The 16,435-nt window shown below is 48.0% G+C and overlaps 2 protein-coding genes and 2 non-coding genes across 7 annotated transcripts in view; all 4 read right to left on the bottom strand.

Moving 5' to 3' along the window:
- Positions 1-1,200: 1,200 nt before the first annotated feature.
- LOC124849768 (trichohyalin-like) lies at positions 1,201-2,814 on the bottom strand (the record flags this gene model as incomplete). Its single annotated transcript, XM_047329986.1, is given in 1 exon segment — positions 1,201-2,814. A coding segment is annotated over 1 exon segment (1,440 nt), but the record flags the coding sequence as incomplete, so codon positions are not given.
- A 1,118-nt stretch (positions 2,815-3,932) lies between these two features.
- LOC118290899 (cadherin-20-like) overlaps positions 3,933-16,435 on the bottom strand; it is a 59,878-nt gene continuing 47,375 nt past the window's right edge. For all 4 annotated transcript variants that reach the window (XM_035618643.2, XM_035618644.2, XM_035618642.2 and 1 more), the window contains 8 exons: positions 14,383-14,550; positions 12,276-12,463; positions 11,536-11,789; positions 8,758-8,894; positions 7,346-7,467; positions 6,802-6,919; positions 5,717-5,968; positions 3,933-5,611 (listed from right to left, as the gene is read on the bottom strand). In XM_035618643.2, the coding sequence (XP_035474536.1) occupies positions 5,094-5,611; positions 5,717-5,968; positions 6,802-6,919; positions 7,346-7,467; positions 8,758-8,894; positions 11,536-11,789; positions 12,276-12,463; positions 14,383-14,550 (1,757 nt within the window). In that variant the 3' untranslated portion in view covers positions 3,933-5,093. The remainder of the gene's footprint in view (positions 5,612-5,716; positions 5,969-6,801; positions 6,920-7,345; positions 7,468-8,757; positions 8,895-11,535; positions 11,790-12,275; positions 12,464-14,382; positions 14,551-16,435) is intronic.
- Positions 6,141-6,212, bottom strand: trnae-uuc. The gene has a single exon. It is a non-coding gene; the product is annotated as a tRNA-Glu (tRNA).
- Positions 6,378-6,449, bottom strand: trnae-uuc. Its single transcript has one exon. It is a non-coding gene; the product is annotated as a tRNA-Glu (tRNA).

Here is a 16,435-nt window from a genome sequence, read left to right as displayed (position 1 = left end):
AGTCTCAGGCTCCTATATCTGATTATTCTCTCGGTGTTTTCACGTGGAGCAGCGTTTGACCCCGTTACAGGCTCCATCTCTCGCCGCTCCGAGCCCATCGATCTGTTTACGCCTCTGGGCCTGAATAAATGCGCCGGGGAGGCTGCAGAGGCGGCGTGACGGATTAGAGGAGGTCATACTCGTCTGGAAACAAAGTGCGTCTCATCCCGGGAATATGCATCATGACCTGACAAGACGCTCTCACGCATTTCTGTCCTCGCAAATCCACCTTCATCCCGTCGTCAAGCCGACACTCACACCCCAGATAGAGACCTCAGTCTGGACCATCAAGGTTGTTCAGCCACGTAATCTCGCTGTGGTGCCCTCGAGCAAGAGCGCTGGAGGCGGGGAAACAGATTCAGTCGATTCCGAGGGAAGAAGTGAAGCTCAAACTTCTTAATGCTCAACAAAACTACATCTAGCACTTCTGGCTCCTGCGTGTGTGTGTGTGAGTGTGTGTGTGTGTGTGTGTGTGTGTGTGTGAGTGTGTGTGAGTGTGTGTGAGTGTGTGTGTGTGTGAGTGTGTGTGAGTGTGTGTGAGTGTGTGTGTGAGTGTGTGTGTGTGTGAGTGTGTGTGAGTGTGTGTGAGTGTGTGAGTGTGTCTGTGTGTGAGTGTGTGAGTGTGTGAGTGTGTGAGTGTGTGAGTGTGAGTGTGTGAGTGTGAGTGTGTGTGTGTGAGTGTGTGTGTGTGAGTGTGTGTGTGTGTGTGAGTGTGTGTGAGTGTGTGTGAGTGTGTGTGTGAGTGTGTGTGTGTGTGAGTGTGTGTGAGTGTGTGTGAGTGTGTGTGAGTGTGTCTGTGTGTGAGTGTGTGAGTGTGTGAGTGTGTGAGTGTGTGTGAGTGTGTGTGTGAGTGTGTGTGTGTGTGTGTGTGTGTGTGTGAGTGTGTGTGTGTGTGTGTGAGTGTGTGTGAGTGTGTGTGAGTGTGTGTGTGTGTGTGAGTGTGAGTGTGTGTGTGTGTGTGTGTGTGTGTGTGAGTGTGTGTGTGAGTGTGTGTGTGTGTGTGAGTGTGTGTGAGTGTGTGTGTGTGTGTGTGTGTGAGTGTGTGTGTGTGTGAGAGTGTGTGTGTGTGTGTTTATGTGTATTTTCAATATATGGGCATAAATAAACAGCTTTGTAATAACCTGGACCCTGGATGGTGAAAACGTGTCAGTGTCAGAAAGATGGAGGTTTGAAGATCCTTTGTGAAGACGACGGGAGACGAGCGAGAGCAGGATCCCTGGTGTGTAGTTGTAATTTTAAAACCTGGGGAATATTATAATATTACAGTCTCATCTTCTGACGCCCGGCAGGTGGAACAGAGCTGCTGTTTGTGATGAGGAACGGAAGATGGAAAATTCAGTTTTCCTCCTTCTTTCCTCTCTCCCTTCTCTCTTCTCTCCTCTCTTCTCTCTCTTCTCTCTTCTCTCTCCTCTCTCCTCTCTTCTCTCTCTTCTCCCTTCTCTCTTCTCTCCTCTCTTCTCTCTCTTCTCTCTTCTCTCTCCTCTCTCCTCTCTTCTCTCTCTTCTCTCTCCTCTCTTCTCTCTCTTCTCTCTCCTCTCTTCTCTCTCTCTCTCTCCTCTCTTCTCTCTCTCCTCTCTTCTCTCTCCTCTCCTCTCTCTCCTCTCTTCTCTCTCTCCTCTCTTCTCTCTCCTCTCTTCTCTCTCTCCTCTCTTCTCTCTCTTCTCTCTTCTCTCTCTCCTCTCTTCTCTCTTCTCTCTCTCCTCTCTCTCCTCTCTTCTCTCTCTTCTCTCTCCTCTCCTCTCTCTCCTCTCTTCTCTTCTCTCTCTTCTCTCTTCTCTCTCTCCTCTCTTCTCTCTTCTCTCTCTCCTCTCTCTCCTCTCCTCTCTCTCCTCTCTTCTCTCTCCTCTCTTCTCTCTCCTCTCTTCTCTCTCCTCTCTTCTCTCTCCTCTCTTCTCTCTCTTCTCTCTTCTCTCTCTCATCTCTCCTCTCTTCTCTCTCCTCTCTTCTCTCTCCTCTCTTCTCTCTCCTCTCTTCTCTCTCTCCTCTCTTCTCTCTCTTCTCTCTCTCCTCTCTTCTCTCTCCTCTCTTCTCTCTCTCCTCTCTTCTCTCTCTTCTCTCTCTCCTCTCTTCTCATCTCTCCTCTCTCTCTTCTCTCTTCTCTCTCTCTCCTCTCTCTCTTCTCTCTTCTCTCTCTCTTCTCTCTTCTCTCTCCTCTCTTCTCTCTTCTCTCATCTCTCCTCTCTCTCTCTCTCCTCTCTTCTCTCCTCTCTTCTCTCTCTCCTCTCTTCTCTCTCTCCTCTTCTCTCTCTCCTCTCTTCTCTCTCTCTTCTCTCTCTCTTCTCTCTCTTCTCTCTTCTCTCTTCTCTCCTCTCTTCTCTCTCTCCTCTCTCTCTCCTCTCTTCTCTCTCTCCTCTCTTCTCTCTCTCCTCTCTCTCTTCTCTCTTCTCTCTCTCTCCTCTCTCTCTTCTCTCTTCTCTCTCTCCTCTCTTCTCTCTCTTCTCTCTTCTCTCCTCTCTTCTCTCTCTCCTCTCTCTCTTCTCTCTTCTCTCTCTCCTCTCATCTCTCCTCTCTCTCTCTCTCCTCTCTTCTCTCCTCTCTTCTCTCTCTCTCCTCTCTTCTCTCTCTCCTCTTCTCTCTCTCCTCTCTTCTCTCTCTCTTCTCTCTCTTCTCTCTTCTCTCTTCTCTCCTCTCTTCTCTCTCTCCTCTCTCTCTTCTCTCTCTCCTCTCATCTCTCTCTCTCTCCTCTCTTCTCTCCTCTCTTCTCTCTCTCTCCTCTCTTCTCTCTCTCCTCTTCTCTCTCTCCTCTTTTCTCTCTTCTCTCTCTCCTCTCTTCTCTCTCTCCTCTTTTCCTTCTGTCTTTCCTGTCTTTCATTGCCGTCTCCTTGATTGACAGAAGCAATTAAGTGGAGACTGATGTTTTATTTTAATTGATTGGTTCCCACTGGCAAATATTGCGCCCGTTCACATACAGTGTTCCTGTGAAAAGCAGTGAGATGGAACGATGCTGCGAGCGGAGCTGGAGGCGCAGGTACACGGGGGGGGGGGGGGGGGGGGGGTCAGGTCTTTTAATCAACGCCAAACATTATCTCCACAAAACAAAAAATACAATGCACCAAATAAGGCACTTTGAGGGGAAACTGTAATGAAAACCAACTGGTGCGATAACACTTTGGAGGACAATTTGGCGTCTGATTGCAAATTTAAAAAGCTGCTTTATCTGTTGGAGGACTAAACGTCTCTGTCACGCTTCAGGGGGATCGTGTTAATGTTCCTCGCTCGCCAGGAAGAAAAACTGTTTATGATTCAAAATCTACTCATTTCCACAACCGAGACGTTTCAGAGAGGGACGATTCAGGGAGGAGGACGGAGGATTGAGGACGAAGGACGGAGGACGGAGGAAGGAGGAAGGAGGAAGGAGGAAGGAGGAAGGAGGACGGAGGACGGAGGAAGGAGGACGAAGGACGGAGGAAGGAGGATGGATGACGGAGGATGAAGGACAGAGGACGGAGGATGGAGGATGAAGGACGGAGGATGAAGGACAGAGGACGGAGGACGAAGGACGGAGGAAGGAGGACGAAGGAAGGATGACGGAGGAAGGAGGACGGAGGACGGAGGACGAAGGACGGAGGAAGGAGGATGGAGGATGAAGAACGGAGGATGGAGGACAGAGGAAGAAGGATGGAGGACGGAGGATGAAGAAAGGAGGACGGAGGATGAAGAATGGAGGATGGAGGATGGAGGACGGAGGATGAAGAAAGGAGGACGGAGGATGAAGAATGGAGGACGAAGGATGAAGGACGGAGGATGGGTGATGGAGGACGGAGGATGAAGAACGGAGGATGGAGGACGGAGGAAGAAGAATGGAGGACGGAGGAAGAAGGACGGAGGATGGAGGACGGAGGAAGAAGAATGGAGGACGGAGGATGAAGGATGAAGGACGGAGGGGCGACACCTTTTAGTTTTTCAACTTCTTTTTATTACCAAGAATACAAAAAAGTATCTACATTCACATACCACTTGACTGTAGCAGTAAAGTCGCAGTCGAATTATCAAAAACGTTCCACCTTCAATCCGCTCCTGGTTTTGTCTTTTGGAGTGTTGAACATTTATTTCATTTTTACATTTGGCACTTTGATGATCCGTGTCTCTGTCGTCCCACAGGTTCTGGAGGACGACGACGTCACCGTGTCTCTGACGGGCCGAGCCTCGTGGCCGTCGGACTCTCGTCGGCACGGCGGTGGATCTCAAACGAAAGGCGACTCGGGCGACGTGTCCCCGTCGAACACGCGACACATCCGGTTCCATCCCAAACAAGAACGAATGAACTGCGTCATGTTTTTGGAACAAAACAAAAACAGCTACAATACAAATGATGCAAAAACACCAAACATGAAATTACAGCATCGTGTCAATGTGACATTTTGGAAAACCAATGAAAAACAGTTCTTTTTCTTACAGACTTAAAGGAAACGAGGGCAGTTTTACATCTGGTATGTTACAGGATCTTTTTTTAAAGACATCGTCGCACGGCTGCAGTTTAAAGTACCCAAATAATTTAGCAAAAGATATATAAATACGGCACATGAGACACATAAATTAAGACCTGCCACGGATGAAACAACATGACAACGACGTCTCCGATCGCAGCACTATTCTTTTTTAATGGTTGTGGCTTCAGGCGCATCAAGAGTCCGATCGGCTTTTTCAGAGTCTGTCTCTCGTGCTGAATTGAGTCAGGTAGTCTTTGTTTTTCATCTCTCGGCTTTAGATGGCTCAACTCGGTGCACCGGGTCAGACGGGGGCGTGTTATGTGCTTTGAAGCCGCGAGGCTGCCGATCCAGCCCCGTCTCTGAAGCTCCGTCTCTGAAGCTCCGTCTCTGAAGCTCCGTCTCCGGGGGAGATTTAAAACCTCAGGCCTCCGAGGCCGCGGAGAGTCGAGGCTTCGGCAGGACTTCCAGTGCTAACAGTCGTGGATGTGGACGTGAGCGCATCCTGGATTTATTGTGTCATTTCCTTTTTGTCCGTTTATGAATCTTCTCTGACGATTTGTTTTTCTCTTTTTGTTGTTTGTCTTAGATGAATTTTTTTTTTAAAAAGGCAAAGGTTCAGGAGTTCTACCACATGGGAGGACTGTTTGTCTCCAGCACGCCGTACATCTCGGCCAGTTTTTTGAAACGAGGCCCCCAGTCGTTGAGGTAGTCGTAGTCGTGGTCGGTGTTGGACGTCCCCGACTGCAGCGAGCTGAGCGACTCGGCGACCGAACCCTCGCCCTCGTAGGCGTAGGTCTGCAGCGAGTCGTACGGCGGGGCGCACGGGTCCACGTCGGCCTCCAGGAGCTTCGCCAGCACGTAGCCCTGAACGTTACTGTCCCCGCCGCCGCCCATCACGCAGGCCTGAGGGACGTAACGGGACAAGCTCTCGATCTCGGGCAGCATGTCCTGCCTCATCTTGCCCGGGTGGTGGTGCGCCTCGCGCGGGTTCCACATGGCGCCGATGTCGAAGGCCTCGGTGTCCTCCTCGCCGCCGCCCTCGTCGTCGTAGCGCACGATGTTCTCGTGGACGTTCTCCTCCTCGTCGCACAGGAAGGGCTTCTTACGGTGGGTGCGCAGGGAGAGCATGAGCAGGATCATCACTGGGGGAAAGGGAAAATATGAAAAGGTCAGCAATATATATATAACACAAGCTTTTGAAATTTCAAGGTCAAAGTTAATTCCACACATATAAAGCCCCGCCTCACCGAGCAGGACGAAGATACAGGCCAGGATGGCGATGAGCGCCCCCCTGCTGAGGCTGGCGGGCAGGCTGTAGGCCTCGGCGTTGCACGACATGACGTTGCCCTCGTGGTCGCAGCTGCACACGCGGATGGTCAGCGTGCTGGTGCTGGTCTTCACCGGCTGCTCGCCGTCCGAGACGAAGACGGGCAGGTAGAACACGGTCTGGTCCTGCTGCGACCAGCCGCCGCGCCGCGTCAGGATCCACGCCGTGTTGTCTGGGAAGAGGCGAAGAGGTCAGAGAAAGGTTGAGTGTAACGTGTCGGACCACAGATTTCAGACTCCACGTCCAAATTTGACCTTGGTGGTCGCAAACATAACAACATCCTGACTCCAGGTTGATGCCGAACAGTTGAGGAAGTCATCGTGTCTCCTAAAGGTGAAGGACAGTTCCCATACCGGGAGTTGAACCCGGGCCACCTGGGTGAAAACCAGGAATCCTAACCGCTAGACCATATGGGAGATGAACTGTTATCATATTGATATACAGAAGAGGGCGCTGATCCTACGGGGCAAATATGCCAAAGCTTTGTAGCATTTGACATGGGTCACATTTAGGATTTCTACAAACCCAATACAAGCCGAACAGTTGAGGAAGTCATTGTGTCTCCTAAAGGTGAAGGACAGTTCCCATACCGGGAATCGAACCCGGGCCACCTGGGTGAAAACCAGGGATCCTAACCCCTAGACCATATGGGACATAAAATCACTCAGATTGGTGCAATTCTTTGATGGCAACTCAGCTGACGTTACGGTTTCATCCAGTTTCTTATCCTGTTTCAATGAATTTTGTGAACTGGATTGGATTGTCATGGAGTTACAAGGCTCTTCACATACTGGGAGTTGAACCCATGGCTAGAACCAGGAATCCTTGGACCACATGGTTCCCTCGCTGTTGTTCACACTGACTTCAGTCGGAGCTATTGTTCCTGATCAAGAGGAGCTGAAGCCTTCAGGGTGTCTGATGATGGGAGATCCTCCTCTTCCATACGGAGAGAGAACAGATGATCATTTGAAGCCGACCCCCTGTCGTGCCGCAGCGTGTCTCTACCTTGGTTGTCTCGCAGCGTGAAGTTGGGGTTGTTCGCCGCCTCCGGAGCCAAACTGTAGTAGAAGTGATGTCCGCGCAGCGGCTCGTCGGGATCCACCGCCGTCACCGTCTGGATCAGCTGAAGGACGCCAACGCACACACAGTTAGATCCCACAGGGTCAGAATAAACACGTACAGTAAGTATATTCAAACCCCTCTTATTACGATCAACATGTATTTTTATGAATTAGTTCCTTGGTGTTGGACAGACACCAACCCTAAAACACCCTAAAGTTTCTACGAGGCCTTGAGGTTTAATCAAGACACACGAGGACATCGTGTCAGACTCTGGGAATTCGAATAAACACTTATAATTTCTAGATTTGCATTTCCCATACCGGGAGTTGAAAACCAGGGATCCTAACCGCTGGACCATATGGGACACCACATGACGCTCGCCTGGTAAGTGATTCTTTCACATTTCTACAGAACCTAGTTTCTCGTACACACAAACATTTCGCCATTTTCATTTCTTCTTGTCATTCCATGCGTCGTGTTTCCGTACCTGCCCGGCTTTGGCGTTCTCACACACATAAGCCTCCAAGTAGTGCGTCAGCAGCGGCGGATTATCGTTCACGTCCAGGACTTTCACAGCCACCGACACACTCGAGATCTGTGTGGGGTTGTCTGCAGGAACACACACACACACACACACAGAGACTCATATATATGGATAAGCTGCTCTCAGAGATACAATAAAGTCCGGACATTATCGTCCTGCTCACTGCAAACTCCGGATAATGTCAGGACCTAATTTTCTGGACATTTTCCCAGAGTTCAGGTGTGAAAAGAAGCTGTGCGATGCAGTCGTGGACTCTTCGTCCCGCTCGGTTCAGTTTGCTCCTCCCTTCAAACCCTCCCCTCGTTCACCGCGAGCCTCACGCTCACATTACAGAATCTATTATTCTCCATTACTGACCAAGTCATTTGCACCTTAACCAGCTGTGTAATGGGCAGTGGGAAGACGATTAGCCGGGGGGCAGTAACTACCTCCTCAGGTTTCATCACATGATCGATCAATCAGAGGTTTGACTTTGGCTCTGGAGGTCGAAGCTCAAGCGTGTGTGTGTGTGTGTGTGTGTGTGTGTGTGTGTGTGTGTGATTTAATATCCAGTGAAAGTGAATGTGCTGTAATCGTGCTGGAATCACTGCTGCGAAAATCTATTTGCGTTTTTGACGCGTCGCAGAACGAAGCAGTTCAATATCGATCGAGTTGTTTTAACAAACGGGAGTTGGAAGACGATGGAATGAAGTTTTAATGAAAGCAAAGGTCTGAATTATGAAATTAACATGTTACAGAAGATTTTGAAAATACTAGTAAACTTTTTTTCCCATTAAATTCTAAGATACTTTTTACACAATGTCTTTTCTCATAAGATTATGACTTCATCCTCAAAATATAACAACTTCTCACATAAAAGAGTTTTTTTATTCCAACGATACAGTTATTTATTGTAATTTGAATCTCATAAAATTATGATTTTTTTCTAAATCGCAACTTTATATTTTAATTGTATTTACTTCCAGGTAAAATTGTAATTTTTAATATCTAACAAAATAATGTTTTTTTCCTCAAATAATTGAGACTTAATCCACATAACGATAATAATATTATAAAAAAAAGAATCATTATTGACTTTTTCCTCAAAAGTATTGAGGCTTTAAATGTTATGAGCTTAATCCTCAAAACACGATTTGTGATTTTTTATCATGATTTTTAAAAATTTGATCATGACTTTTGGAATAATGTTTTTAAGAAAAAGAACTGTATTTTTCTCTGTTGACGGAATAAAACAAGGCTTTTGAATATATTTTTACTGCACTGACACGAAATGAGGAAATTAAGATTCGTAGGATAAAGATTATAAAACATGAACGACTCGATGAGGAGGAGGAGCTTTGTGTCATGTGACGTACTCATCTCCATGGCGAGGACCGTGATGTTGTGCCAGCCGACTTCCTCTCGGTCCAGCGGGCGTCCCGTCATCAGCGACCCGGACGTGATCTCCATGTAGAAGAACTTGTCGGGGTCGGTGGACCTCTCGATGGAATACCTGGTGGCACAAAGTGTCAGCGCTCAATAAAGTGCTTCTCTGTGTGTGTGTGTGTGTGTGTGTGTGGGGGGGGGTGTAATCCTATCTCCAGGGCCGACGCACACACCACAGCATGTGCAGCGTGTGTGTCTGAGCGATAAGGCGACAGGCTGGCAGCTGCTGGGCCACAAAGAAGAAGAAGAAGAAGAAGAAAGAGAAGAAGAAGGAGAAGACGAAGACGAAGAGGCTTAATCAGAGTATCTGCCTCCTCTGCAAGTCTGACGGCGTGGAGACACAGACCTGCAGCGCCAGGCCCTGGCTCAGCTCCTGCCACCGCGGGCCAGTTTCCAAAACACTCTTCTGAGAGCGACACACACACACACACACACACACACACACACACACACACACACACACACACACACACACACACACACACACACACATGGAAAAGGAGGAGAAACATCCTCTTCCAGGCCGTGGAGCAGAAACCAGCATGTGTTTCCTGCATGTGTTCACCTGTAACATACAGTCAGTGTGTGTGTGTGTGTGTGTGTGTGTGTGTGTGTGTGTGTGCAGGTTGTGTAGTAGGACGACGTGCCCACAGGGAACAGTTGAGACTGGCACATCCACAGCTGGCAAGGATCTCCCCGAAGGATCTCTATTAATATCACTCCTCCACAGTCCACGGTGTGTGTGTGTGTGTGTGTGTGTGTGCAGGTTGTGTAGTAGGACGACGTGCCCACAGGGAACAGTTGAGACTGGCACATCCACAGCTGGCAAGCTGTGTGTGTGAGTGTGAGAGTGTGTGAGTGTGTGTGTGTGTGTGTGTGTGAGTGTGTGAGTGTGTGTGTGGCCTCTGATGCATCTGTCAGTCACGCAGCAGCCCGTTGAGGAGAGGAGGATGTGACCGTCTCCTCCTGCTCTCCGTCACGTGGCGTCTGTCGTCTGAATCCGACCTCAGCTCTTCTCTCTTCGCCTCGAGTCGCCTCCTCGCTCCAAACTGGCTTTTCTGTGTTGTGGGACATTTGTGCCAGAAGACGCCGCCGGCTCGGGGGGATCTCAGTGAAACACAATGTATTCCGGTGCGTCGGTGGCTCGCCGCCCTCTGACCCCCCCTCGCTGGCTCTCGCTCCTCAGGGACCAGAGGGTTTTTCACTTAACTGTCGTCGGTGCAGTTTGCTGAAGCGTCAGAACTTTGAAATCCTGTCGTGTCTGTAAACTACCGCTGATTTTCTTCATTTGTGTTTCTTCTTCTTCTCATTATATCATTTAACGCGACACTGACAGAAAAAGCCGTCAGAGGGAGTTCAGGGTTAAAAGTCTTCTGCACGCGGCCTGAAGGAGGCTGGGGGTCGAACCACCGGCCTTCTGGTCAGCGGTCGACCCGCTCTAACACCTGAGCCAGGAGTTATTGCATTGAAAGGATCTGAGTAACTGAGTCTCGTATGAATCACGTTTCCAAAAATAGAAATCATGTTTTGTAGGAAACAGTTTTTTTCCATAATCATGACGAGGATGCGTTTGTTCATTTGCTCGAGACGTCTGCATCGACGTCAAGAGAAGCCGAGGCCTCCGTCGTCTCCGAAATCCAAACCTCCTGCTCACGATTGTTTTGCAGGGAAAAGTTGAATGAGGATGAAAAGTTTCGGACGCAGCATGTTTTTTTAAAAATTCCTTCGCGCGACTTTTTGAACCGCGACGGAGGACGTGCGGTCGAACAGCTGGAGTGGTGTGAAACACTCTCATTGGTCGTTGATTCCTTCAGATGATTAATGGACTAAATTAAAGACTTTAAGTCTAATTAGTACGTGAGAGGTTCAGTCTGGACATCTGCTCACATAACCAACTCTCCTCCGACCCAGAGGAAGTCTCATCGTTGGATGTTGAAACTTGTTAAATGTTCTTCTTCATCCTCGGCTCCATCAGCATCAGTCGTCCCACTGTGGAGCTGAGTCGTGTTGTGATGCTGCCCCCTGCTGGTGGACATGTGACATCACACCAGCAGAGAACATTTAGTTTGACATAAAAACAAGAAGAAAACCCTTGATAGGTTTGTTCTTCCTTAATATTTAAATCTTTCAGAGGATTTTATCACTGAATCAACATCTGGATTAGTCACTCAATCAGTTTTTTATCATAAAAGTGAGAAATTCAACCAGTCTTCAAAATAAATGTAAATTTCAAGACAACTTCCATAAAAAAAAATTGAAAACACCCACTAATTTCTCCAACTTTCAATGGAGATGATTTTAGATTAAAAATGGAATAGTTTCATATGAATACTTTGGAACTCAAGTTAGATGTGAATGACCTTTTGATTTTAATGAAGTATTTATATTTAAATCAAAGTATCAGTTCAATTTTACTGCAAAGCAATATGAAAAGTGACTGTACATAAATAGATATATACATAAATTATACTTTTATGTGTGAATCATTCTGTAATGCACTCATCTTATAGTGATATTGTTTAAGGATATTCTACAAATATCTGTTGTTATAATGATATGCAGCTGAGCAGCCACCACATTATGTCTGAATTTCTGGCATCTTCATTTGAAGGAGTTGTCAAATCCAATTTGATCCTGTTTTTTTTATTAATAAACTGTAGTCATGATTATTATTTCGATTTCTCACGGTTGGATTTCGTGGTCCTCACCTCACGGTGTTGTTGGCGGCGTCGGGGTCCCTCGCCGACACCACCCTCACCAGCGCGCCGACGACGGCGTCCTCGGCGAGCTCCACGTAGTACGCCGGCAGGTCGAACAGCGGCGGCTCGTCCACGTCCTCCACGCTCACGTGCACGATGGTGACGTCCTTGAAGGGCCCGCGGTGGCGGAAGGCCGGGTCCAGGTGCGTGTTGGCGCCCTCCACCTTCAGGGTGTAGCTGGGCTTGCCCTCGAAGTTCAGCGGCTGGAGGACGAACACAACGAACCAAGCTCTTCATCACATGACACACTTTTTGATTTAAAGGTTGATGAAACTGCTGCTGACGTTTGAAACACAAGTAGAAACTAGAATACAAACAGATTGTGTCTCTGGGTTAGATTATCCAGACATCTAGAGGAGGCAACATGCACAACGAAACTTAAATATACATTTTTACAGCCGAATTTACGGAAAGACACATAAAACCAAGAGTGTGTTGTAGACAGTTCTTTACAAGGTGTAAAAAGTTTGCTGCAGTATAAGAAAACTTGAATTAGCTGATTTTTTAATGGACTTTTGTGAATTTCTGCCCAAATGAAGGCTTCAAGGTCTTTATATCTGGTTTTTTTCTTGCCTTCTTTTATTAAATCTACAATAAATCCAATGTTAAATTAGTTGGAGACGCATCTTCACAGCTCCAGAGGGAGATAACAAATTATAGAATCTGTAAAAGCCTGTTGTTTTTTTTACCCTTTTCACCGTGATGATGCCGAAGACGCTGGTGGGGTCGGTGCTGATGTCGAACGTGTCTCTGCCGTCTCCATCGATGAGGCTGTACCTCATCTCAGCGCTGGGCCCGATGTCGCGGTCCTTCGCCCAGATACGACCCACCACGGAGCCCACGGGGGCCGACTCCGGGATGCTCATCTGGTACAGCCCTGAGGAGGAGGAGACGGCCAGAGTTAGTTACTCCTTCTGTCCTCTAGAGGGAGCCAAACATCTTCCATCGCCTCCTCTCGCCTCTTCCTCTGAGGCGGCCTGGAATAAATGGCTCCCGCAAGCACCTCACTATTGGGTTATATACACTCTCATGGGTCGGCTTGAATTTCATCTAGTGTTTAACCTCAAAGACGAGGTGACAGCCGCCCAATTTGTGCTGCTCCCCTGCGGGTCCGCAGTGAACCGCCTGCACACTGTGCCTGACAGAGGGGGGAATCCCTGAAGCTCCTCAGAACTGATCAAAGTTCCAACAAATTGATGGCGTTAATTGGAGGGGGACTGGTGACGGGAGAGGATGGGAGTGGGCCGGAAGCAGCAGCAGTGGCGTGTGTGTGTGTTTTCTTTTCTTCGTCTAGGAGTGAAGCCACCAGCTGAGATGACCACGGACAGAGATACGACCCCTGACCTCAGGAGGGACGGAGATGAGACGAGCAGAAATGGGGATAATCAGACAAGACAGCGAGTAGAGGGAGGAGGAGGAGGAGGAGGAGGATGAAGAAGAGGAGGAGGCCAGGGGGTCAATGACCGAGGACTGGTGGACAGAGGGAGGAGGTCGAGGGGCTAACGGCTCCGGATGCTCCGGACAAATGAGGTGAATAGATGCGGAGGCGAGGGTCTGAATCTCATTAGAGCAACGTCACCAAAACTCTCACTGAAGTTTTCACTCATCAGCTCTGAATCAAAGCAACTGTAGGTGAATGTCTGGGTCACGTGACGCCGCCGAGTCGGACTTCCTGGTGCGTTTCAGCAACAAATATACAAGTATGTTAAACATTTATCAGTCAGATTTCATTCGTACAGCAACTTTTCATAAAAAGTGCTTCAAAGAAGAAAAACATGAGTATTCTTATGAAGTAAGTTGGAATAACAGTTAATCGATTAGTAATCGACTACTAAATTAATCGCAACTATTTTGATAATCAATTAATCTTTTCAAGTATGAATTTTTTTTTTATGAAAAAAAAGTCAAAAAAATGTTTTTGTGAAAAAAAAAGTCAAAATTCTCTTTTTCAGCTTCTTAAATGTGAATATTTTGTGGTTACTTTGAACTGAATATCTTTGGTTTGTGGACGAAACAAAACATCATGTTGGAGTTTTGGGAAAGACGATCTGCATTTTTCCCCATTATGAAAATAATGGTTAGTTGCAGCCCTAGAAAACCCACTGACTGAACATCACCTGTCCGCTGGTGGTCGATTGGAGCAAAACAAAAGAATCTCCTTCATTAAAAAAATAACGGCTCCTTCACATTCACAACTTCATCTGCAAAATTATTCTTAATTATATTACATATAGCAGAAGGTTTGACTGTTGCCATGGTGATCCACGTCGAAATCTATATAGGCAATAGCACAAAAACTCCTAATAGCCCATGAAATAAGGAAACGCCATTTGATATAATTCATGATGGCTCGCCATCAATTATTATTAGTTATTCTCAGACAAGGACATTTTTAATGTCAGCGGTAGTTTCAGCGCTTGTCACAGTTCATCTTCAAGTCGCCGGCGCTGGCACAGTGAAGTCTATGAATTTGATCCATATTTTAGAGGTGCATGATGTATATTTGACGTCCAGAATGATGAATCAAGAAAAACACACTTTAGAAAGAAAAGAAGAACGAGGAGGAGGAGGAGGAGGAGGAAGAGGAGGAGGAGGAGGAGGAAGAGGAGGAGGAGGAGGAGGAGGAGGAGGAAGAGGAGGAAGAGGAGGAGGAGGAGGAGGAGGAGGAAGAGGAGGAGGAAGAGGAGGAGGAGGAGGAAGAGGAAGAGGAGGAGGAAGAGGAAGAGGAGGAGTAGAGGAAGAGGAGGAGGAAGAGGAGGAGGAAGAGGAGGAGGAGGAGCGTGTGGTGCTGCTTACTCTGGTCGAACATGGGCGGGTTGTCATTGACGTCGCCCAGCGTGATGTTGACGGTGGTGGTGCCGGCGAGCCCCCCCAGCTGGCCGCCCATGTCCTTCGCCTGGATGACCACGGTGTAGTTCTCTCTGGTCTCCCGGTCCATGTCGGCCAGGGACACTCGGACCACGCCTGGAGAAGAAAAGGGCAAGGAGAGACGCAGGAGGTGAATCCAAAGGTCGGCGAAGAGAAACCTGGTGACACGTGTCCGATGTTGTCCTGGAATGTCGACGCTCTCCGTGGGCCAGAAGAGGAAAACCTCTGCTCACACTCTTCTCCCTAAGAAATGATTTGGCTTAATCCTGGGGTTCGGTTTTCTGACTACGAGCTTTTAAGCTCAGGATGGTGAGTATAGAATTCACGGTTTGTAAGTGTAAATTACATTTCTACCTCTTTGTCCCTTTTCTTCCTCACAGACATTGATGTCAGGCAGTTATCAAGTTCGACCAGAGCCGCCCAACTTCCTTTAAGGGATTTGGGAGTTTTTCCGCATGTAAAACCCTTTGGTCCGACACTCCTATAAGAAAGTTTCGGCTATAATGTGCATGATAAAGTCTTAAGATAAGCGGCGAAGGATCTGCTGTGACAGCAGGATGGAAATCAATACTGGTGGCGGTGCATCCTTGCATCCAAAACAAGTAAATCCAAACTTCCACTTGAACGGAATAAGTGACACTGAAGTTAAGGACTTCCAAGTTTAAGGATGTGGGGATTTTAACCGTCTGGATCTCATCTGTACACCATCGCCAACAGAATTATCATTAAAGACGTTCATACTGTACATCCGGCGCACGTGAAGCAGAATCCAACAGAGGTCACGTGACGCTCCGAGCGACATCACCGGTCAGAGACTTTGAGCCGGAGGTTTTCACACTGTACGAGTCGGTACGAGGAGTCGGACTGTTGTGATAATACGTCAGGGCGGCTGATTGACGGCTGTGGAGCCGCTGGTGCCCGGGTGATGGATGAACCCTCAGCGGCGGCGGCGGCCTGACTGGCAGCTGACGGCCGGCGCAGCCTCACAGCTGCTGGCAGCAGATTTAAGTGCTGACAAACAAGGGAATGAGGCGTCTGTGGTAATAAATGGACGGGCGACTCTCTGCTGTTAGGAAACTAATGGATTTCTTTCCTTTTTTTTTCAAGGTAGTGGCTCGAGTCGCCATGTGGCAGCTGGATATTAAAGCTTAAGGGGTCTGAGCTGCATTTGTATTATTTAACTATACGGCCAAATGTGAATATGGAACGTTATTATCCGTAATCTGTAACGGCTTCCGCTCTTCTGCTTTCCACAACTTATTGAACCAGGCCGCGTGGATTTGTTCCCAGTCGGCCACAGACGATGTTCCCGGCTCGTCCCCGAGATACGGGACGGGGCTGAGGTCGAGGCTTTGAGCATGGGGACACTGTCAGTGGTGAGGGACCAAACACGACGGACGACAACGTCGAAGGACTCCAGCCTTTATGCTAAGCTAAGCAAAGAGACTCCCGGCTCTGCCGTTGCACTGGAGTTGTTATCGACCTTCTCATTTCAAATGAGAATGTAACTTTGACACGAATGCGCCGTGAGAGATTAAACATCTCAGAAGAAACTAATATGAAGTTTTACAGTTGATGGGAATCGATTGCTTGATTGATTGAAGATTTTGAAAAAATCTATTCAAAAAACTTGAATCACATTAGCCATTGTTTGCTACGTGAATTGTTTCTGATTTACAGTAAACGGACAAAAAACAAAGTGACTTTGAGACAAAAGCTCCTTTTTTCTCGAGCGCGTCAGTTCTTTTAATTCTGCCTCCGCCATCTTCAGCACAGAAGTCACACTCTGCGCTGCAGCTTGTCTGTTTCCTTGTTGTTGGAGTTCCAGCAGTTTGACAAACGGCAAGAGGCAACAAAGGAGCGCAGTGTTCCAGACAAGTGTTGTCGTCTCGCAGCAGCAACCGGAGTCGTGCTGAGATTCAGAACTGGTCAGTCGACGCAAAGGTTTAAACGTCTGGACGGCAAAAAATCAGACTGTGGC

The sequence above is a fragment of the Scophthalmus maximus genome, chromosome 21 (genome assembly GCF_022379125.1).
Source record: "Scophthalmus maximus strain ysfricsl-2021 chromosome 21, ASM2237912v1, whole genome shotgun sequence".
Lineage (NCBI taxonomy): Eukaryota > Metazoa > Chordata > Actinopteri > Pleuronectiformes > Scophthalmidae > Scophthalmus > Scophthalmus maximus.
The sequence above is the reverse complement of the archived record's forward strand: the minus strand, read 5'-3'. Positions and strand labels throughout refer to the sequence as shown.